Here is a 24,323-nt window from a genome sequence, read left to right as displayed (position 1 = left end):
TGTATTAATCTTAGAAGCTAGTGTTTTGATTTTCTTTCTACCAGAAGTTGATGTGTTCAAACTTATTCTGGCTCGTCTTGTTAGCTGAAATTTCTTCTGTTTTTTCTTAATTCCACCAAATTTGGGAGCTGGTGTAGATGCTTCATTTTTTCTAGTCTGTGAAGGATTTTTACCTGTTCTTAAATTGATAGAGCTATCCATTCTTAAACGTAAGCTTACTACAAATTTATATGGTTGCCATCATAGGATATAAAACCTGAAATATACGTTGTATACTAAGTAAGCTTATGAAGCCCTGTATCCTGTAGGCCATTAGATATAACGGATTAAACAATAGCTGGATCAGTAGGCTTATTGTAAGCTGCATTGCATTGGTAGTGTAAGCATGATCAACTCTTTTACTCTGTCTTTCAGCCTACCCTTAGGGCCTTCATGAATTGTTACCTTTATTCTGATTTATTTCTTTTTCGTAAGAAAGCCAAGTTATAAAGTAGACTTCTCAATATTCCTTTTATGTAGCGTAGGGTAGTTTCCTTTCTTTTAGATATGCATTATGACCATGTTTGATGCTAAAATAACTAAACTAAAATTTACATGATAGTTGTTCTCCTTCTACAATTGTCCCCTGGACAAAAAATATTTTTTACTTTTAGAATTTAGCAGGTAAAAACGACTAAGAATTTACAAGTGTTAGCGACTCAACACTGAAGTGCAATTTTTAATATAACTGATTGTACAATTATTTTGAAATCATAAACATGCGATGTTAGTGAACGATATTATACATGAAGTTTATATTTACGAAATGTTTTTGAAACTGTCAAATTCTGTTTTTCTGTGTCAGCCATTTTCAAAACAACCGCCCAGGAATAGACATGATCTATCCAGTCCCAAATCTCCATTAAACATCACAGCCGACGTTTGTATCGAACAGATTACACATCTCTGAAAATGCGTCAATATATGTGTTATATATTATTGATGAATAAATGTCACATTTGAAGAAATTCACTATCAATAAATTAACATTGACGATAAATACGATTGTTAAAAAACCTATTTAAGGAAAGATAACTCTCAAGAATTTGTGCAAGGTGCGTCTTTTCATTCAATTATGGGCCTACTCAACAAAGATAAATCGTAAACTGTGGTAACACCATAGAGTTATATAATATAACATATTGTATAACTATTGGTAACATACAGAATTTCTTTTTATAATACACATTGACTTTCATTTCTTTTCTATCCCACATAAGGCCTATGTAATATGTACAGGTAGGAAAGAGTCCAGAAAACCTTGATTCGTAATACAACAAAAAGTGACACGGTCACTTAAATTTACATGGCAGCTTCAAAATAGCAACACATGCGAAACTATTTTAAGCAAATGTTCAACACAATTTAAAAAATCGAGTTCCAGTTAATATGGTTGTTGGGCGGGGTGGGGTTCCTACTAAGGCAATTTGCTCACACATTGAAAGCTCGACTGAATTATTCTTGTTTTAAAAAGATCTAATCAATTCATTTATATGGGACCTACATTTTCATAGTAAGCATCACTGCAATTTATATATATTTTCTCATTTCTTGTCAATTTTATCACTAATGGCTTCATCCTTTATCATCGTCGGATCATTTATATCAGCTGGTTCATTACGTCAATAAAATTAGCTCTTACAGTACGTGGTTGATGTAGGCCAAGGAAGACTAGAGTTAAATACAGATGTGCCTTTTTTTTTACCAATCACACTTTGGTCTCAGAAACGGGAATTTTCAGTAATAGTGTTCACAGCTCACCGTCGAAATTTTAGCCTTCAAATTCACGTGTGTCCAGAATTATCCGCATTTGAATGTTAAAATGACGACTCGTCAAGATAAGATTTTATGTGATATACCGAAAACACATATATAGAAATAATGAGTAAGATTCCTTGTTTGAAGTATTTATAAAAGAATTATGCGACTTTCGTACATTTCTAGTACTTCTGAAGACTATTTTCATATATTCAAGACTCAAATCAAACCAAAAAAAAAATGCCACAACTGTCCTTTTAAATATAACGTGTTTTAGTCTATTTTAAGAAACATGAAACTGACTGTGGTGTTAGTTGGTGTGTCATCGCACAATAGTCGCTTCATTTTAAAGATGATACAGGATAAGAGTTTAAGAAATAAGGGCCTACAAATTGTATCTTTCCAAAATAGTATTGATTATTATCAGTATTTGTTTTTTTTGCTGCAGTAACAGAGGGATGAAAATATTTATAAACATTTTTTTTCAAAATATGGTTACGGTACAATAGGTTTATAATTATACTTTTTCGATAATCATTTTAATTGGGCGCTTTAAGTTACACCCTTGTGAAAATCGCATTAAATGATTTGATTGAACGGCATCGATCTGAAATCCCAGCAATGAAGATCCAGGCAAAAATCGTTGCTCTCTTCGGGATTTTTTCAATGTGTTGGGCAGCTCCAAATGAGATGGTTATTTTCGCTTGTCAGTTCTTCAATGAAATGTTTGATGATTGTTCTAATATTAATGAGGGAAATGCGCTCGGTCAAGCCATGGCAGATATCTCTACAACAACAGGTAAGCGATGTTTATTACAATTCTACTGTTGATTACCGATAGTATTGTCTTAATAAATGTCTCATCTTTTGATAGAAATCTATCACAGATATCGATCTATATTTACTAATAAGTTCTTTTTGTTCATGTTATAGCCACTTCTTACTATAGCCATCTTGAAAGTCCGTCAAACTCCACTGTGTCACAAAATGGAGAAGGTAAAAATTTGATTGGTTAAAGCAGACTTCATCGCGTGAGGTCAAAATGTTAATTTGACAAACGTTCAAGAGGGCTGTTGATAGACCCTACTGAAGTGGCTATATTAGAAATAAAAATTAATAAAAAAAAAATGGAACTAATTTTAATCATATTATCTTGACCACTGTATAGATGCTAGCGAGGATACCAATGATATTATTGGTAACCGGTGCCCCTGTATTCGTACCATAGTCGTGCCATAGACTCGCACATTCTGACCAACGTGACATTCAGTTAAAGCTAGATAGTCAAGATGTTTAAGACTCTATTTTAACTCAGATTAAACACTGTATTTTTGTTTGAATATTTGTTTACAGAAGAACCAACAACCTGCAGTTCAAATCCAGAAGTAACCAACGGAGCCACAACCTCTACTCCTTCATCATTTGAAGTAGGAACGATTATTGAGTACCAATGCAACCTTGGATATAGAACTGAAGGCGAAAATGGAACATTAACATGTAAAGATGACGGACAATATGAACAGAGCATCCAGTGTTTAGGTAATTTTTATAGACAGGTAGGCAAGGAGATTCGGATGAACGAATAGGATAATTTGTAAGATCCTTTTCAACGATAAGACAGATTTAACGCATGATCACTCTTGGAAGAATTTTTTCACTTTCTTTAGTCCTACAACAGTTCAAGTTCATATTAAACAATTACTTATTTTAATACTTGTTTACAGAAGAACCAATAACCTGCAGTTCAAATCCAGAAGTAACCAACGGAGCCACCACCTCTACTCCTTCATCATTTGAAGTAGGAACTATTATTGAGTACCAATGCAACCTTGGATATAGAACTGAAGGCGAAAATGGAACATTAACATGTAAAGATGACGGACAATATGAACAGAGCATCCAATGTTTAGGTAATTTTTCTATGTATGTTGTATGGCTTATTGGACTAATATCATGCAAGGCAAAAGAAAATGGACTTTGCTAAAGTAAATTTGAATTCCCGACTAATGGAGGATTTTTTTACCTATGGAACGGGGTTTCTCTTTCCCGAAGATTGTGAAAGTGAAGTTCTATCTATATCTTGGTATCAGCAATTTCAGAAATTGTTAACCAGTTTTCTGTATTAATGCAAGAATCTTTAATCTTTAATCTTTAATCCCGCCCACCCCCTCTCCCCTATAATTGTTTAAGTAATAGAAAGTTTAAACTCGTGTACATTCATAAATGGATTCTGTAGTTTACTTTCTTCAGTTCCCACACTTTATTTTAATACTTGTTTACAGAAGAACCAATAACCTGCAGTTCAAGTCCAGAAGTGACCCACGGAGCTATCACTTCTACTCATTCATCATTTGAAGTAGGAACGATTATTGACTTCCAATGTAATCCAGGATACACAACTGAGGGTAGAAAAGGAACATTAACATGTAAAGATGACGGACAATATAAACAGAGCATCCAATGTTTAGGTAATTTTCCAAGAAGTGTTGATTAATAACCAGGACGGTTCATTAGGACCGTACCTATTTTTGCATTGTACTGTAATGTGTCTGACCAATACGAAACTACGCCAGGGCCTCATTACCAGATTCAGATCAAAATAGTGGTGACTTCAAATTAAACTAAACTTTCGTCCCTTTTTTTTTAGATTTTAATATAGCCACTTCAGTTAGGGTCTAACGACAGCCCTTTTGAATGTTCGTCAGCAGTGTTTGTCAGGTTAGTTCAAAAGATTAATTTGACGAAAGTTCAAGAGGGCTGTCGTTAGAACCTATCTGAAGTGGATACATAAAAAAAAATGCTTGTAAATATAACGGAACGAATAGAATGAATCTACTACACTAGCTAGGAAAGATAAGGATTAAAATATTAGCTCGACTCTGAACCAAAAAAAAAACAAAGCACACCATAAATAAAATGTAAAATTTTTATATGTCCACCATTCAATTTAATTTCAGTTCATGTTAAACTTGTGTCACAATAATGATAAGTATTACATATGATTAACGTCGATGTTTCACCGCATGATCGGTACAAATGAATAATACATGTATTTCATTTCAGATTGCAGAAACCGGGATCGTCTAAACACGACTGGGCGGTTTTTAAGGTCGGATGGCCAAAGACCAGATGTATGCACTTTTAAACAATGTAAAAAGGCATGCGAAGACAATCCCAAGTGTATTGAAATATCCAATTATGACGGGTGTGGAAAATGTGTTTTAAGTTTTGCTATACAGCACCCGACGGAAGACTTAGAGGAATGCCGCTCAGTCTGTTACAAGGAGCCCAGATGTGTTCAAATCAAATTGAAAAACGGATGTAAACTTATGGTAATGAAATATGAAGACAAACATTTTAGAGAACAAAGTGGTACAATAGTATCCGACTGCTTCTGATGTTACCGCTACAGGATTATCTGACTATAATGTTACCTTGATAACTGCCTGTTTCTAGTGCTAAAATAATGTCTGACTGTTTCTAGTAGTAAAATAATGTCTGACTGTTTCTAGTGGTACAGTAATGTCTGACTGTTTCTAGTTCTGCAATAATGTCTAACTGTTTCTAGTTCTGCAATAATGTCTGACTGTTTCTAGAGCTTCAATAATGTCTGACTGTTTTGTAGTGCTAAAATAATGCCTGACTGTTTCTTGTAGTAAACTAATGTCTGATTGTTTCTAGTTCTGCAATAATGTCTGACTGTTTCTTGAGCTTCAATAATGTCTGACTGTTTCTAGTGCTAAAATAATGCCTGACTGTTTCTTGTAGTAAACTAATGTCTGACTGTTTCTAGTTCTGCAATACTGTCTGACTTTTCTAGTTCTGCAATAATGTCTAACTGTTTCTAGTTCTGCAATAATGTCTGACTGTTTCTAGTTCCGCAATGATGTCTGCCTGTTTCTTAAGCTTCAATAATGTCTGACTGTTTCTAGTGCTAAAATAATGTCTGACTGTTTCTTGTAATAAACTAATGTCTGACTGTTTCTAGTTCTGCAATAATGTCTGACTGTTTCTAGTTCTGCAATAATGTCTGACTGTTTCTTGTTCTGAAATAATGTCTGACTGTTTCTAGTTCCGCAATGATGTCTGCCTGTTTCTTGAGCTTCAATAATGTCTGACTGTTTCTAGTGCTAAAATAATGTCTGACTGTTTCTTGTAATAAACTAATGTCTGACTGTTTCTAGTTCTGCAATAATGTCTGACTGTTTCTAGTTCTGCAATAATGTCTGAATGTTTCTAGTTCTGAGATAATGTCTGACTGTTTCTAGTTCTGCAATAATGTCTGACTGTTTCTAGTTCTGCAATAATGTCTGACTGTTTCTAGTTCTGAAATAATGTTTGACTGTTTCTAGTAATAAACTAATGTCTGACTGTTTCTTGTAGTAAAATGATGTCTGATTATTTCTAGTTCTGCAATAATTCTGACTGTTTCTAGTTCTGCAATAATGTCTGACTGTTTCTAGTTCTGCAATAATTCTGACTGTTTCTAGTTCCGCAATAATTCTGACTGTTTCTAGTTCCGCAATGATGCCTGACTGTTTCTAGTAATAAAATAATGTCTGACTGTTTCTAGTTCTGCAATAATTCTGACTGTTTCTAGTTCCGCAATAATTCTGACTGTTTCTAGTTCCACAATGATGTCTGGCTGGTTCTAGAGCTTCAATAATGTCTGACTGTTTCTAGTAGTAAAATAATGTCTGACTGTTTCTAGTGGTACAGTAATGTCTGACTGTTTCTAGTTCTGCAATAATTCTGACTGTTTCTAGTTCCGCAATAATTCTGACTGTTTCTAGTTCCGCAATAATGTCTGACTGTTTCTAGTAGTAAAATAATGTCTGACTGTTTCTAGTGGTACAGTAATGTCTGACTGTTTCTAGTTCTGCAATAATTCTGACTGTTTCTAGTTCCGCAATAATTCTGACTGTTTCTAGTTCCACAATGATGTCTGGCTGGTTCTAGAGCTTCAATAATGTCTGACTGTTTCTAGTGCTACAATAATGTCGGACTGTTTCTTTTTCTGCAATAATTCTGACTGTTTCTAGTTCCGTTTCTAGTCGTACAACTTAAAGTGCTATCAATCTTGGTATTAGAAGAGGGAATTGTTTAGCTAAACAATAGTGTTCAAGTCAGACCACCGAATCTTGAGCCTTCTTGTCCATGTCAATAATTATCCCTCTTAAAATTCGCCTCTTTGTGGGATCATGAATTATAAAAAAGAAAAATGGAAACGGCATTTTGGTAAAAAATAAAATAAACAGATCATCACGAAAATCGAAAGGGATCATCTTCATAATGATAGTGATCCATAAAATAAAAAGCAAAAGAATCAATACAGAATTGTTGTCTATAGAGTGAGTATGAGTTGTACAATAAAGCTAGCAGAGTGAAAACGCTAATGACGACAATTTAAACTCATTTAAATTATGAATATATTAAAATGAGGTGTGTCTAATTGTTGATAACACCAACATCATTCTAAATCCTTCTTTTGAATATAGTTTCCCTTTTTTCATGTAGTCAAATACTTACTTCAATCGAAAGTAAAGGTGTTCTAATGATTTGAAAAATTACCAGCCCCTAATAAAGTCGCAGGTAGCTAATTACGATATGAAAATCGACGAATTTTCCCACGTGCGACCGCAATAAAACGATCAATTTATCTTTTTTTTCTATTATTCAGTCATTTATTATTTGTTAAAGATGGGTTTCCTTATTTTTTTTAGTGTTAAATTAAGCAAACTATTTGACAAATTGGTCTTTTTAATGAATTATCATGTATTCTTAATCATATCTTTATGTTCTTAATTGCATATAATTAAGAGTTTTAACCAATCTTAAATGCTCATGTATGTAAAGTCTGGATAAACATAAAAAGACTTTTTGACCGTTATTGATCGGTCACTCATTGAAATTCTGCTGGTACTTCTCTTCTAATTTAGCTAATTATGAATTTATAATGGACATGTGAGACAGACTGGTATTTTTCAAAGTTATTAGAATACCTCTACTTTCTATTCATATAAGTATTAACATTTTCACTTTTATAAATTTAAATAAGGGAACTCATCTTTAAAACTCTTTTAGCTAATCGAGTATTTTGGTATTCCATTTATCATCTCCAGCAACAAGAATATATTTAAATTTCACTTTGCAAAAATGTAATAAATTAATTAAAATCAGTATAAACTTTCCATATTTCCTTTCAAATAGATTTACTCATGTAGAAAGCTAACTAAACATTTGTTAATACAATTAAATAGTGAAATTAAACATAATTATACTCAATACCGGTCCTAACGAAAACTACGGTGGCCTATATACTGCGTTATTTCACTTTTTATTTTGAACGAAAATTTTCATCTTGGTGTTCATTGGTTTCACCTAGGTGAAAATTAGGTGATAATTCCTGTAATTTTTAATTAAAATCTTTGATTTTCACCAGGTGAAAATAAGGTGATAAATCCTGTAATATTAGTCATATGACATGTTGACTTAAAAATTCGTTGAATAACCACCTTGGTTTTAATTCAAAATAAAAAGTGAAATATGGCGTATATGAGCCACCGTACAAATATTTGCAAACTTAAGTTAATTATATAATGTTCAATATTTTATATGACTTAATCATTGACGTGAAGAAACTATTTGCGTCAGTAATATGTAATTAGGATATCTATTTTCAGTATTCTTAAACGTTATGTCAAAAATTTCTTTATAATGATCTACGCTGTCACTATTTGGAATCAATAAAGCGCAAACCCCCTTTTTTCGACTTGTAATAATGATGAATGTATTTATATTGAATACTGTTTGTATGGTACGCAATGGTACATTATTAAAATATCCATCAATCTATCATCGCATGGTTTAAACATATAATTGCTTTTTAATAAATAAACATCCAATACAATTTTTAAAATCTATTAAATGACTCTGTCACCTATCAATTCATTCTCGGCAGTTTCCGTAAGCTGAATCTGACTCAGTAATGAATGGCGAATTTCGTTGTGTCTTCTTGGACGAGATTCTTTACTTCCGGTAGTGAGGCTTAGTCTGCATGCATTCCTGTTTATGGAAACTGGTAAGAGACAGCTGGAACTTCTAATATTGCTATCAAATCAATGGGCATGGTTTTTCATTGACCACAAATCAATATTTATTCTTATTTTGATAATTAAATCACATCAATTGATTTTACGGCGTTATCATAATTACCTCGCTAATTTGCCAAGTGTACACTGCATGGTGGTCCTCTTCATTGGCCCAATTAGGACTAAAAGAGAAGGATTTATTCCCAAAACTCACAGACACACAGTTCTCAATATATCAACTGCTTTTCTAAACCTATATCATAATCCTTGTCTATTACAAAATAATGGATGTTTACATTCCGACTTAAAGGATATGTGCATCGTTTGAAAAAAATGAATAAATTCATGTTGCAAGGCTAGATAAGTATATTTTAGTAGGGGTAGGCAGAAAAATTCTATATTTGCATAGTAATATCTAATAAAATACACAATTTAATGCCAAGCTGTGCAAGCCTGCCGATCTTTAATTAGGTACGTCTCAAGTGACTCAGTGACGTCATAGATGATATTCGTTAGAATAAACCCAGCTGATTCAATGGAGAATATTAGTGTGAAACTCTATCAGTTGGAACCGATAAAATGTCCAATTTCCGAAAATAAACGCCCGGATTCAGAATCTTAAGAGTCCGATATCAGCTGTTCAGATGATGAGGACAACATCACAAACAGACATCAGTTAGGAAATAATGACTGGTAAGTAAGTGATGGGCCTTATAATCATGACACCCGATTCCTCGCTCGATAGACTAGGTCTAAATTTGAAAACATCGTCTGAAACATGAATGGGAATAACATTAGATTTACGCTTACAGTTGGTCGATATAATATGATAATAAATTCACCAGAATTCAAAGCAAGATATAAATAAATACTTTGACATTGGAATTTGAATGAGCAATAAATTCTCAATGATGTAAAATTTGAAAATATTTGAAAATTAAAACTGTATAGATGATAATTTTGTTGTTTCTTTCTTTTCCAAACCAAATTAATTGACCCTCTCAACTATGTATAAAATGCAACAGACGGGAAAACTACACGCGAATTCGCACAATTCAGCTGCGAGAAAGGTGGACAACCTTCACAAAAACTACAACCGAATTTTGCGACTGTGTCGACCTGTCCCGGTCTGCTCATCTTTGTATCGCTGTGCTTTAAATGTAAACTGAAAACTTTAATGCCGCCACTGAAAGCTCTGCTTAACTTGTAGTTTGAACGATTCCTCAGTGATCAATGATATACTTTGATCTGGTTTGTTAACATTTACTGGAGTAAGTATCAGATGGTGAAACGTAACATTTTTTTTACACTGAACTGAATTAAAATTTCTCAGTCGAGTTGTTACAGACATTTCCTGGTCTGTGAATCGAGTTCGCTTGTGGTTCAAGGGAGGTTATTGTATGTGAGAGCCGACACCGGGTCTCTAAAGCACAGGCACACGCATGAGAATTGTTTTTACTTTGAGAAGGATTCAAACCCACGACACCTTATCGCCTAGCAGACGGGTTAGTTAGTGATGATAACACGGTCTCATAAGGGCGCTGGCCTAGGCCACTAGGTAGGCCTACTGGCTGCAGACGGACACTCTTGCTTCCAATGAGTTCTATGTCGGTCACTCAAAGAACCAAAAAAAGCAAAGTTGATTATAACACTATCTTTCTGCTATCTGAACAAATTTTACAAGTCAAGGGAGGTAACCTACGCCATAAAACACAACACTCCATTATTTCAAATAAATTTGTAAATTTTGCTGGATGTCGGGAGTGGTTTAGTAAGTTTTATTTTTGGCAGGACCTTCGATTAAGACATGCATTATCGCAATAAGTAAGATAGCTATTTTGACAATTGTCGGCTGGAGTAAGGTCAGAAAAACTTGGCCACGGTTTATGGATATGTTTTGCACCTTCGAAGGTATGAGGTTTTAAGCCTTTTTATATATCTCGGACCCGGCAAACCCTGATATAATCGACAAGATGGATATTATCTTTTATGTCACGTCTGCAGTTCCATCGACGTTTCTTTTTTTTTAAAGAAAACAATCTCTCGTTGGCCATTACAGTGCATGCAACTAAAAGGTCATGTGATACTAGCAAAACGAAAGTAGCAGTGATGCCCAATAGAATAGGCAAGAATATAGGCACATGTTTCGGACTAACCCAAATCTATACTTTAAGACGCTTTACTTTCTTCGTAGGCCTGTCTTAAAATTATCAAAACAAATTCACAGAATTCTTTATTTTTATTTTCGATATTAAAAAAATGCCAAGTGACTTCTACATGATAAATACTAATATGTCTACAGAAAAGTGGGATGAAGTAATTTATTTATGATATGATGGTTAATCATAGTGATACAGAAAAATCTTTGAATACAGTGTGGTCATGTTTGATGGATAAATTCCAATCCGAATTATGGTATATTTTTTTAAGGTCACGGTGTTAAATAGCCTTAAAATCAGCAAAAACGAATACTGCAATAAATTTCCTCTATATAACTTAACACTATCATAGAAGTTTGTACATCTATCAGCATGAAACAGTGTCTTCTTTGAAAGTGATATTTTAATAAATAATGACAAACGATATCAATTAGGATTCCGACGGAACATGTTCGACCAATGTCCTATCCGAGTAATTAGAATTCAAGTAAATCATTCGGGTGGGAATTCGTCTCATCAAACATGCCTCAAATAAATAAATAAGTCAAAAAAAACAAAGTTATGACTCAAAAATAAATAATAAATTGAATGACATAGATGATCGAAATAAAATATATGGATGACATGAAGGCTCAAACAAAATGGCCTCTCGGTAACTCGGAATTTTCATAATTTTATACATTTTTTTGCAGTTTTTTTTTAATTGTTTTTAGTAATGGTTTTAAAATTTAATTGTCCTATGCACCACTTGTAGGAAACATTCGCGTATACTTTACAATCAATTTCACTTCAAATTCTCAATTCGATTCCCGTTCCAATCCAATTTCAGTTCCGAAACTAATCAAAGTTTGACGATCATTTCATGTTGCACATCAAATCAAAAAGGTTCCTGTTACTTAAAAACACATAAATTTGTCTAAAATATCTAAATATTAACACTATAATATAAGAGAGATTCCGAACAGCCTGAGATGCAATTTGCTCCCCGAGTAATAATTAAGTATTTATTTGGACTTTTTCTTGCCCTTAGCACCGCCTTTCTTGCCCTTCTTTTTAACTCCACCTATAAAATAAAGTAAGAGTATATCATGGAATATTACAAACAATAATGTAATCAGCAATAAAACGGAAAAGACACCAGTGAATAACTTTCTAATCTGACAAGAATGACGTATTTAACATTTAACATTGAGAAAATTTGCATTTTTAGGTAAGGTGAACTAACCTTTTTTAGTGGCCTTCTTTTTAGGGGATTTTGCTTTTGGTGCTGCTTTTTCTACAAAAAAAAATCATTATTTTTTATTGGAAAATTTTTTGGATTTTCTATAGCGTCTTAAATTGGTACTGTTTGAGAACACACATTAAGATCGTATCATTCTCAATACATGATAAACAGAGATTGACATTCGTTTACTATTAAATTGCACATATAAGACTCAACAAATAACATTATTGACCTTCCTTGACTAACACCATTCAACAGTTACACTATGTGTACTCTCTTAAAATCTACAGCTCCTTTTATCTTCATAATGTCAACATATTACCAACACTGCTAATATCTCGGTTTCACAAAGCGCTTTACTTGCATCATGGGAGTTTGTAAATGTGTCCATTTGATTGGATTGTACGCTAGCAAATACAGTCAATCAGAGACATCGACAGAAAAACTGTACACAAATTTTTTATAGTCTTTCTGTTAGGGGATCAAGGTATAAGATGGAGTTCGTTATATCTTGATATTGTCAAGATGAGCTCCGGTCATTTTGCCAATGAACAATGACATAATGGGTAACAGAGCAGCATATTGGTTGAAATATGCATGCGTGTGTGGACTAGTTCAATGGTAAGTTGAGGGGTATCAAGTACTTTACATGATGGCTCCTTTTTGCCATCATTTCCAACAATTTCAGAAAGAATCGTTCAAATTTTCATAGAAGATCACATTATACTTACTTTCCTCTGCAGCATCACCACCGGCACCAGCCTCTACTTTAGTCTTCTTTTTAGCTGCCATTTTAAACTACAATAAGAAAAAATGAGTTATTTTAAATATATTAATTCTATATTAATCACATTCAATGGAACATAAGGTAAAAATAAAAGATACAGAATAAACTTTAAGGGGCATTCTGATTTCTAAGTTGGTCAGGAACGTTAGGTGCTCGAAATAATGATTAAAGACCAAAATCTAGATCTCTTTGTTCCTACTGTGGCGTCTCTATAAAACATCAAATGAGGAGGCCGAGCAGGAGCAATAACATTTTCAAAGGGGCCACTGTGCAAAATTAAAAATTATGAAGACAGAGGGGGGGCAGCATCGTTTCATAAAACTATTCATGATGACTAATGTACTACATGACAGTATTGATAAATATAAAACCAACAAAAGATCTTCATATTTGCATAATAAATATATATTCGATTGACTAAGCATTGCCAAAACGTGCGTACAAGTTCGTGAATATTATATTATGTGTTGCATACCGGAAAACATATTACATATCAATATCAACAATATTATTATAAGATATATCATACTTGTGTTATAAAAAACAAATGTTATATACATAAGGCTATGTATTAAAACTATTCATATTGCATGGGTAACTTTGTAGTTATAATAAATTAAACAAACAACATAATAATAAGGCTATGCGACTAATACATAGTTGTATATATTTCTATTCTGGCTTATTGTACAATATTTGACATGTATAGCTCTGTATTATACCAGTATCAAATGTCCATTAGTAGTAGTATGGAACGAAACCAGCGCGTGCCATAGAATCCTGATAAGTACTATTATCTTTGCCTTTTTTCAGAAATTTCATTGGTCAATCGATGAGTTGGTCGAATGACCGAGCGTTTGCACGTACGTTTGACAGAAAACATCAGCGCGAAGTTGGTCGATCAACTATACATACATACATACATACGTCCTTTCTACTAAACGAGTGAATTATTAAACTGTAGCTTGGTATATATATCTACTTTTCCTTTTTCACAAATCTTACATTATCAATCTTACAACTATGAATGGCAACAACAAGAGAAAGGTTTAGGATCAGTATCCAGCATATATCTGATGGATTGCTTTGCAAATTGACAGATTTTATATAAAGAAAATGGCGGGCAGCAACAGACGCCAACAGGAAAATATGCAATGCTAATACATTTTTCTCGGTAAGGCTACAATTCTAAAATGGTAACCGTGAAGAAAAAACTGGTGTATGCTTGAACGAGCATCAATCGCATTCTTCAAACACAGTATTACCCCTGAATTACGTAAGAGAAGAGTACTCACCCTTTGTTATCCCTGTACTATAGCGCACCAGCAACTTCGTATGGCAAGAAATCTAACCGACGCGATACCAAATAGCGGTAAATAACTTTTCATCATATTTACATGAATTCAACCAATGAAGAGAGGTATACCATAGATTCGAGAATCTCAACCAATCAAAAACGGTGACACAAAAAGGAGACGGGGAATACCAAGCGCGTCATTGAGATTTGATTGGTTGAAAGCATTTGTTGCCAAAATTAGCATGCAGAGGTCAAGTGAAGTCTACTACTATGTTAGTGTGTAACGGTTTGGAGTAGAGAGTTCGTGATCGATGTATGACAGTATAACAAACTCTTTATTTCTCATGTGAGCAAAATGGACTCGTCTATTGATCTGGTTTTCTTGAGGCGTTTCCTTTGTTAATCGACTCGTCCCTTCTCATTCTATAGTCACAAATGAATACTATGTGAATCTATAATGCGTACAATTTGTCTTCTCTCTGCTCTATCAAGGACTATTTTTGTGGCCAGGATGAAGCCTACAGGTCTATAGTTTTTTGTAAAAGCTGCTAGACTACGATCTAAACTGGATTCTACAAACCTCATAATATGCTTAATTCAAGTATGATGGGTAATTTAGACTGATTTGTTGGCTCATAAGTATAGAGACTGGATTTCAGGTGCGGGCACACGCACAGTCTTTGTCCGAAACTTTTGTCGCCGATTAATCTTCTCTTTCAACGACTGGCATGGGCACACAAGGAGACAAAAATCTTCAGTCGGTCGTTTTCCAGATTGTCGATAATCACGTGCGGAGAATGCAATTGAAAGGAACAGGAATCCTATTGGATGATGACGGTCAGTCAGACATTATAAATCCCGTCGGCGACACGATAATCTTGTTTTGGAAGCACGGGCACACACGAGATTTCAGTCAAGATTCGATTCGGAGACAAAAATCTCCGACCAAGACCGCTCGTGTGCTAGCACCTTTAGATGTAGTTCACACGGTCTTAATATTGATGATGGTATGTTTGTTAAAACTAAAAGAAATACCCGATTATGTAATGTTTGCAATCTTAACGCAATAGCAGACGAGCTTCATTTTTTAATAATATGTCCTTTTTATCAAGATCTTAGATCGCGATATTTACCCAAACATTAATATGTATATCTGTCACGTTATCGGTAAACTGCTCATCTACATTAAAAATGAAAGTGACTGTCGGTAAAAATATTTCAGTTATGTCAGTTATCTCCCTTTAAACGCTCAGTTTGCGTAATCGAGTTATAAAGGATTACTACCTCATAGACATACAATTTAATGTATCAAACATGGTTTAAGGAACATTCCGCTTTTTTGTAGGTCGAAATTGTTTTGCTCAAAAATGCTAAAACTTTTACCTTCAATTCGCTAGGAAATGTCAGGAATTTCCGTTTTCAGGAGTCTAATTCTCAAAATTGTGGTGCTCCCACAGTCCCTTTACAAATAAACCTCAGGAAATCGCGTTTCAGGGCGTCATATTCTCTAACATTGACCCGAAGAGGTCCCTAGACTTCGTGTTTCCAGTCTTCCAGTAAGCACACTCTACAGCGAAAAAGATGGCAACAACTCTATAGAGAGCACCACTGTAATGCGTTATATTTAACAAAGTTTTCCGGGAGGGGAGGGGAAACCTAAACTGAATTTTAACAGTACAACTGTATTTGTATTATATAATATAATGTACAATGATTAGTATATAAGTAGTATGATTAAAGTACTATTATATAATGTATGTTAATGCCCTCCCCCTTTTTATGTGGGCGTATAAAAATCAATGCCCGAACTTTTCAGTTTTTTAAAAAATAATTTTTTGGCAAATTGGAAAAGTTCTAAATCTAGATGGTTATTTTCTTTAAGTCTCTCTGTGTATTTAGAATAATCAACCTTTTCTGCCTGCGTTTGATTATTTTGCTCAAAATCTTCTAAAAATGACAATTGAAACGTTTTCTCAAAGAGTGCTTGAGAGTAGTTTTGATAGTCTGTTATTCCAAAAAATGTTGTTTCTTTTAGATTATGTTTAGCACTTTCCAACATTATGGAGTCTCTTTTCTCTTGGCTCATTCCAGTTTTATTATAACAATTTACTAAGCGTAGATCAGCCAACATTCTTGTTTGACGATTATTGGCTAAGTTATGTGGACACCCTAAAAACTCATCCAATGACACACCTTTCCATTTTCTGTTTTCGTAACAAAAAGGAATTTCTTCAAATGTTGCAGGTTTGCCATTGCACATATGAAGAGATTGCCTCCACGTGCCACCATGTTTCCATTCACTAATGTATCTTTTAATTGGATCTCTGAGATATGTTATGTAATGTAACCTGAAATATACGATGAAATAAGTTCAAGTAGGAAATTGCACCAATTTTAAGGATAACTTTCAATTCACAAATCAAATTGTCTTCTATTCAAATTCTCCACCCAAACCTAATTAAAAATGTCGCGTAGGTTATGTTAAATATTCAATTTTACTTAGCTAAAGGCTTATCTTTTTAAAAAAAAAAGAAAACTAGAGCTGTGAACAGCACTGAGCGTGGCCCGTGATACTTTGCCTGATAGCTGTAAGACTTTTTTGAACTTCAAACCCTCTCAAGCCCGGTGTTGACTGGACCACTTTTAGTAAAGAGCCAAGCTAAATGAAATGTTTTGTGAAAGGGTAAATTCAATCTTGTATCAATATAACTTATCGTATGGTTATTCTAATAGCTTCATGGTAGCTATAATATACAGGTATGTGTGAAATGTGAACATTATGTGACGGAATTTCTTTACTGATATAAACATGATCTATAAGTGTCCCACCTTCAGTAGTGTAATGCTGAACAAGTTGTTGAAAACCAAATTTTTGAAAACAATTTAGTATAGATAAATGACCCTCCAAGATATTTTGGTTGAAATCCCCCATAAAAACATAGTCTGAACCAGATTCTTGTAATTCAACTAATAATCTTTCTAACATTGGGAGAAATAAATCTAATCGATAAACGGGTGGTCTATAGATAACAATTACGTTAGTATTTTTATCCAAAATATTCAAAGCAATATATAAAACTCCCAATTTTAAAATGTTGGCATTTTTGTTTTGCTTATAATATACTCCTACTCCTCCGTGCCCCTTTTCTTTCAAAAATTTGAATTCTCAAGTGTCATCATAGCTGCGGCTTCGAGGATGGTGGTGAAGATGGAAACCATTTAACTTTAGTTTTGCTGGAGTTGAATTATTTAGCCATGTTTCTGTTAAACAAATGATATCACCTTCTAGCATTTTCCTGTGTTTCTGTAAATCCTCTATATGAATAGATAAACCCTGAACATTGTGTAAACTTATATTAGTATCAGTTGATATGGTCTCGTTTTCAGGTTTTAAAAAAGTATCCATTGCTCCTAATGCCGATTCAATTTTTTCATCACAATATATGTTTTTATCCGTAAAATCTTGTATTGTAAGACCCTGTAATGTTTTAACTCTACTTAACGCAACATAGGCTTGACCAGCTTGGAATATTTTATGAAGTGATATTACGCCTCTATCGAGACTTAGACCTTGTACTTTGTGAATAGTAACTGCATAGGCGAGACGTAATGGGAACTGGCGTCTAACATCGCCCTTATAGTTAACATGAGGTCTTTCATATCTCTCAATACCAATACTACCACGTGGTACATTTGGCGGAAGTGGAACACTGTCTTCATTTATTCCAACTTTAGCATTATCAAATTTTACAAAAATTTTGTCAGTTTGATTATTCTGATCAGTTTGTATGAATGTTACTTGACCAAAACTTCCATTTTATCAAGCCAGTAGAAACATTTAAATTAATTACTAACATAACTTTTGACCCTACACCTATTTTTAAACAAGACACTAATGGTGTATCGGTCACTTTAACAAATGTGGTTTTAAGCGTCATTTTAATGGTTCTAACATCTTTTGAATAATCTAGAGCACTGATGGACACAGAATTCGGGCATTTCTCATCAATCATTCTAGAATTATAATCATCAACTTGCTAATTAGTAGAAAATATGAGCAGACAATCATCTTTTTTACCAATTACCCTACTCTGTAACAAGCAAGATCTACCATTGAAATTTCATCATAATATTTGTAAGTTGCGATATTTACATCTTAATGTATTAATAGTTTCTTGTCCCAATGGTTGATAAGGTGGAAATGAGAACCCCTTTCTTATTGAAAAACTGCTGTGAATAGTTGACGCTCCAATATTAAAAGCACTCACCCCAGATGGTGCGGTTAGGAGAACAGTGATGTCATCTAAACTTTCCGCAGTTTTCGCAAAAATTCGAGACGCTTCGTATTGAATACATTTGATAAGGTGAGATTTACCGGTACCAGCTGTACCAGTAACAAAGATCGCGGTTTATACCATTAACTTTGTCCAGACAATACTGGCGAGCGTCATAAAAAACCTGAGACTGTATTTCATTCAGGGATCTAAGTAAGGGAATAGCATCACTTTTCGAAATAGTGCTTATATTAGTTTCAGTGCGAACTCCGCTACTTTGACCTTTATCATATAAAATGTCGGGAATTTGAGGTGTATTGTCATCGTCATTTTGCAAAGGTCGTGAAAATTCGGACAGGAAAATGTAGTGAAAATTCACTGCTCTAAATGAGCGTTTGTTTAAATATTGTAAGTGAAAATATAGCACAACTCGAAAAAACATGTGAATTATTATAGAGCTAAAAGATTATGTAGTCAGACTAATTTATTTATGACCTATAATATGCTTTACAGACGACAATAAATGTTGTTTGCTTTCATCCGCTCAGCATAACACCAATAACCAAAAATTGCTGTATAATATATCTTGCAGATAGAGTTCTATTAATGGTACAAACAACTGTGAATTATTATAGAGTTGAAAGATAGTGTAATTAGATTAATTTATTTATGACCTATAATAATCTTAGCAGAAGATAAAATTGCCACTTTCTTTTTATTTCTAAGGATTAGCGCAGTCGGAAGCCAGTTGAATTGGTGCCTGCTGGGCGATTAAGTGCTGTGGGTTAGAATCCCGCTCTGTATTCTGATTCCACGGTCAGTGTTTGCTAGGAATGAAAAATGAAATGAATGGAGTTTTACGTCCTACTTTTCTGCACCATGTGGGCTAATGAAGACGGGCAACGCCATGCAGGGTGCAATGAGGGAAATTTTGCCAGGACAGCGGCATTAGCCTGCTCTTTTTCGATTTCCAACTGTCGAGGGATCTTTAACGTGGACACAGTGTTTGCTAGAGACAGCCCGCTGTTTGCTTTTATTCCCTCAGCCTAACTAACACCAATAACCAAAACTGTTGTGTGTATCTTGCAGATAGAGTTCTATTAATGGTACAGAAAAAATTCGAACAGGTTAATGTATCAAAAATTCACTACTCTATATGAGTTATTAAATTATTGTAAATGAAAATTGAAAAAAAAAATTATTTTTTTAAGTGTTAACAGATTACATAATCAGATTAATCTGTTTATGACCCAAACTACTTCACACCTGCATGTCAAAAGTTCATATGGATAGCTTTCCTATCATATTATATAACCTGTTATAACACAGATTTTTATCACATTTTTTATAAACATTTAACACTTTTATGCCTATTTTCACAAATTCAATTTTGTATTAAACCACCCATGTCACATATCTTTGAAAAGAGAAAATTGAGTAGATCCTGAATATACAAACCATATTGCTAGGAGTTAATTACATTGTAAGTTAGAAACGTCAGACGAAAAAAAACCAATATTTTTAAAACATATTTTAATGGATTATTGTCATATATCATTGGAAAGATAATCAAAAGGGAAGTACAAAATTGAAAAAAATAATTTTCTGTGTTTATTAGAAAAGGTCAAGTCGAAATTCAAAATTCTGTTCCAACAAACTGTAGACAAGGTTACAAGGTTTTAATAGACACCAAAATCATAAAAATGGGTCAGTCCGAGGCGACGGCTTATGCATCACTTCCGGTTTGAAGTTTTTCTGCCAAGTGTATTCTAATTATGACTAACAGACAATATATATGGTTTTTGCCAACATCTGAAATTTACACCGGAAGTGGGGGTGCCAGGCGTGATTTAAAAAAACCGGAAGTTCTCACGCAAAAACCGGAAGCGATAGAAAAATTTTGATTGTATAAATTTATTTGTATGGACATTCTGTATGTCCTGTGAATTTCAGATCAATCGGATAATTAGCGGCTGATTTAGAAATTTTGAGCTTTTTTGAAAATTTTGGATTCAAATTTTTTTGACAAAAATATTTAAAAATTGAATTTTTTTAGCCTCACCAGATACGTGTTATAACAATAAACATATTTAAGAAAATTTCAGGTAAATCGGTTGGATTAACTTTAAACTTTAAATTTGAGGAATAAAGTAATTTTAGATTTATAAATGTACATGCTAAGTGTTCACAATTTATTCTGCGATATCATCAGACGCTAAACTTTCAACAACCAACCGCGCTCACAAGCAATTCATTATGGAATCAAAATGTATGAAAAATGATTTGTTTGATTTGGAGTATTTGTGTTTAGCAGTTAATCACTTTCCCAACAATATACCAAACAGGTAAATGAATCATTTCATTCAAAAATATACGTGTTAAATATGCTCCCTCAACCTAAACCTAAATTATTCTGTTTCAACCTTACTTTTTGAATGTTCCTAGCCCTCAACCTAACCCTAAATAATTCAGTGTAAACTATCTTTTGATTATAAAATGTTACTAGCCCTCAACCTAACCCTAAATAATTCAGATTATAGTATCTTTTGGTTATAAAATGTTACTAGCCCTCAACTTAACCCTAAATAATTCAATGTAAAGTATCTATTGATTATAAAATGTTACTAGTTCTCAACCTTACCCTAAATAATTCAGATTATAGTATCTTTTGGTTATAAAATGTTACTAGCCCTCAACCTTACCCTAAATAATTCAGATTATAGTATCTTTTGGTTATAAAATGTTACTAGCCCTCAACTTAACCCTAAATAATTCAATGTAAAGTATCTATTGATTATAAAATGTTACTAGTTCTCAACCTAACCCTAAATAATTCCGTGTAAAGTATTTTTTGATTATAAAATGTTACTAGTTCTCAACCACAGTCTTTAAGGGAGATTCCATAGCAGAAACAAATAAACTGGATATTAAAGTGTATTTCAAAGAAACTGATACTCATCAACTCTTGCACAAGAGCTCCTTTCACCCAAAACATACCTTTTCTGGTATAATTAAGTCACAAGTTTTACGATTTCATCGAATTTGTACAAGATCTTCTGATTTCAACCAAGCCTGTACGATTGTTTTCTCAAAACTGAAAGAGCGTGGGTACTCTAAACGATTTTTACGAAACACAAAAAATTCCACCTTAGCACAGATAGCAGTTAAAAACAGACTTTATGCGGAAGTACCTCCAGGTTTAAGAAGTGCTCCATGTTTGTCCAGTAGATGCAAAACATGTCCCTTTATATCAGAAACTCATTATTTTGTAAGCAACTCTACGAATAAAAGGTACCCGCTCCAGGAACATCTAACATGTGAACATTCGAATGTAATATATTTAATTTCATGCAAGAAATGCCCCAAACAATATGTAGGAGAAACTAAGAATAATTTACGAACTCGCTTTAATGCTCATAGGTCAGACGTCAAATTAAAGAAAGACAAGCCTGTTTCTAATCATTTCAACCTCGACGACCATTCAATAGACGATCTCACCCTAATCCCAATTGAGCGTATAGAAATTGACTTGCCCGAAGATGAAACTACCAAATTCCGTCAATCTAGGGAGGCCCATTGGATTGAGACATTGAATACAGCAAGACCTATAGGACTAAATATTCATCATAATGTAGGCATAGCACCCTTTGTTGTCCCGTTTAATACAACCAGCAATCGAGCAAGCAAGATAGTTCATGCCCACTATAAGAGCCTTCAAGAGAAATTCCCCCATGTCTATAAGCAGAAAATGATAGTTGCATATCAAAAAAGCACTTAAATGATAATATTGTTCATAGTAAACTAAAAACAATCAGTACATAACAGATACTATACTTCTCGAGTTATTTTTTTCTAATTTCAGATCAGAATAAGAACAGAAGAAAACCCATTATCAAGACCCTTAATCCTAATTTCTAAATAAAGTGTCTGCTCCACCCTAGGCCTGTACATTTGGGAGAATCAAACCCTCCCTTCCCCGAAACCTAAATAATTCAGTGTATAGTATCTTTTGATTATAAAATGTTACTTGTTCTCAACCTAACCCTAAATAATTCAGATTATAGTATCTTTTGATTATAAAATCTTACTAGCCCTCAACCTAACCCTAAATAATTCAGTGTAAAGTATCTTTTTATTATAAAATGTTACTTGTTCTCAACCTAACCCTAAATAATTCAGATTATAGTATCTTTTGATTATAAAATGTTACTAGCCCTCAACCTAACCCTAAATAATTCAGTGTAAACTATCTTTTGATTATAAAATGTTACTAGCCCTCAACCTAACCCTAAATAATTCAGTGTAAACTATCTTTTGATTATAAAATGTTACTAGCCCTCAACCTAACCCTAAATAATTCAGATTATAGTATCTTTAGATTATAAAATGTTACTAGCCCGCAACCTAACCCTAAATAATTCAGTGTAAAGTATCTTTAGATTATAAAATGTGACTAGCCCTCAACCTAACCCTAAATAATTCAGAGTATAGTATCTTTTGATTATAAAATGTTACTAGCCCTCAACCTAACCCTAAATAATTCAGTGTAAAGTATCTTTTGATTATAAAATGTTACTAGCCCTCAACCTAACCCTAAATAATTCAGAGTATAGTATCTTTTGATTATAAAATGTTACTAGCCCTCAACCTAACCCTAAATAATTCAGTGTAAACTATCTTTTGATTATAAAATGTTACTAGCCCTCAACCTAACCCTAAATAATTCAGATTATAGTATCTTTTGATTATAAAATGTTACTAGCCCTCAACCTAACCCTAAATAATTCAGATTATAGTATCTTTTGATTATAAAATGTTACTAGCCCTCAACCTAACCCTAAATAATTCAGTGTAAAGTATCTTTTGATTATAAAATGTTACTAGCCCTCAACCTAACCCTAAATAATTCAGATTATAGTATCTTTTGATTATAAAATGTTACTAGCCCTCAACCTAACCCTAAATAATTCAGTGTAAACTATCTTTTGATTATAAAATGTTACTAGCCCTCAACCTAACCCTAAATAATTCAGTGTAAACTATCTTTTGATTATAAAATGTCCCTAGCCCTCAACCTAACCCTAAATAATTCAGTGTAAACTATCTTTTGATTATAAAATGTTACTAGCCCTCAACTTAACCCTAAATAATTCAGATTATAGTATCTTTTGATTATAAAATGTTACTAGCCCTCAACCTAACCCTAAATAATTCAGATTATAGTATCTTTTGATTATAAAATGTTACTAGCCCTCAACCTAACCCTAAATAATTCAGTGTAAACTATCTTTTGATTATAAAATGTCCCTAGCCCTCAACCTAACCCTAAATAATTCAGATTATAGTATCTTTTGATTATAAAATGTTACTAGCCCTCAACCTAACCCTAAATAATTCAGTGTAAAGTATCTTTTGATTATAAAATGTTACTAGCCCTCAACTTAACCCTAAATAATTCAGATTATAGTATCTTTTGATTATAAAATGTTACTAGCCCTCAACCTAACCCTAAATAATTCAGATTATAGTATCTTTTGATTATAAAATGTTACTAGCCCTCAACCTAACCCTAAATAATTCAGAGTAAACTATCTTTTGATTATAAAATGTCACTAGCCCTCAACCTAACCCTAAATAATTCAGATTATAGTATCTTTTGATTATAAAATGTTACTAGCCCTCAACCTAACCCT

The 24,323-nt window shown here is 33.4% G+C and overlaps 2 protein-coding genes across 2 annotated transcripts in view; one reads left to right on the top strand and one right to left on the bottom strand.

Moving 5' to 3' along the window:
• Positions 1-2,418: 2,418 nt before the first annotated feature.
• On the top strand, positions 2,419-5,195 carry LOTGIDRAFT_167276 (hypothetical protein; the record flags this gene model as incomplete). The annotated part of the gene is made up of 6 exons (XM_009064743.1): positions 2,419-2,596; positions 2,731-2,793; positions 3,151-3,336; positions 3,522-3,707; positions 4,080-4,265; positions 4,861-5,195. 6 exons carry the CDS (start codon positions 2,419-2,421, stop codon positions 5,193-5,195), a joined length of 1,134 nt encoding a protein of 377 aa, XP_009062991.1.
• A 10,986-nt stretch (positions 5,196-16,181) lies between these two features.
• Positions 16,182-24,323, bottom strand: part of LOTGIDRAFT_72154 (hypothetical protein) — a gene marked incomplete at both ends in the record, with an annotated part of 12,253 nt that continues 4,111 nt past the window's right edge. Inside the window, one exon of the mRNA XM_009064602.1 lies at positions 16,182-16,704. Coding sequence (XP_009062850.1) covers positions 16,182-16,704 — 523 coding nt within the window. The remainder of the gene's footprint in view (positions 16,705-24,323) is intronic.

Source organism: Lottia gigantea, assembly GCF_000327385.1.
Source record: "Lottia gigantea unplaced genomic scaffold LOTGIsca_64, whole genome shotgun sequence".
Taxonomy (NCBI): Eukaryota; Metazoa; Mollusca; class Gastropoda; family Lottiidae; genus Lottia; species Lottia gigantea.
The sequence above is the reverse complement of the archived record's forward strand: the minus strand, read 5'-3'. Positions and strand labels throughout refer to the sequence as shown.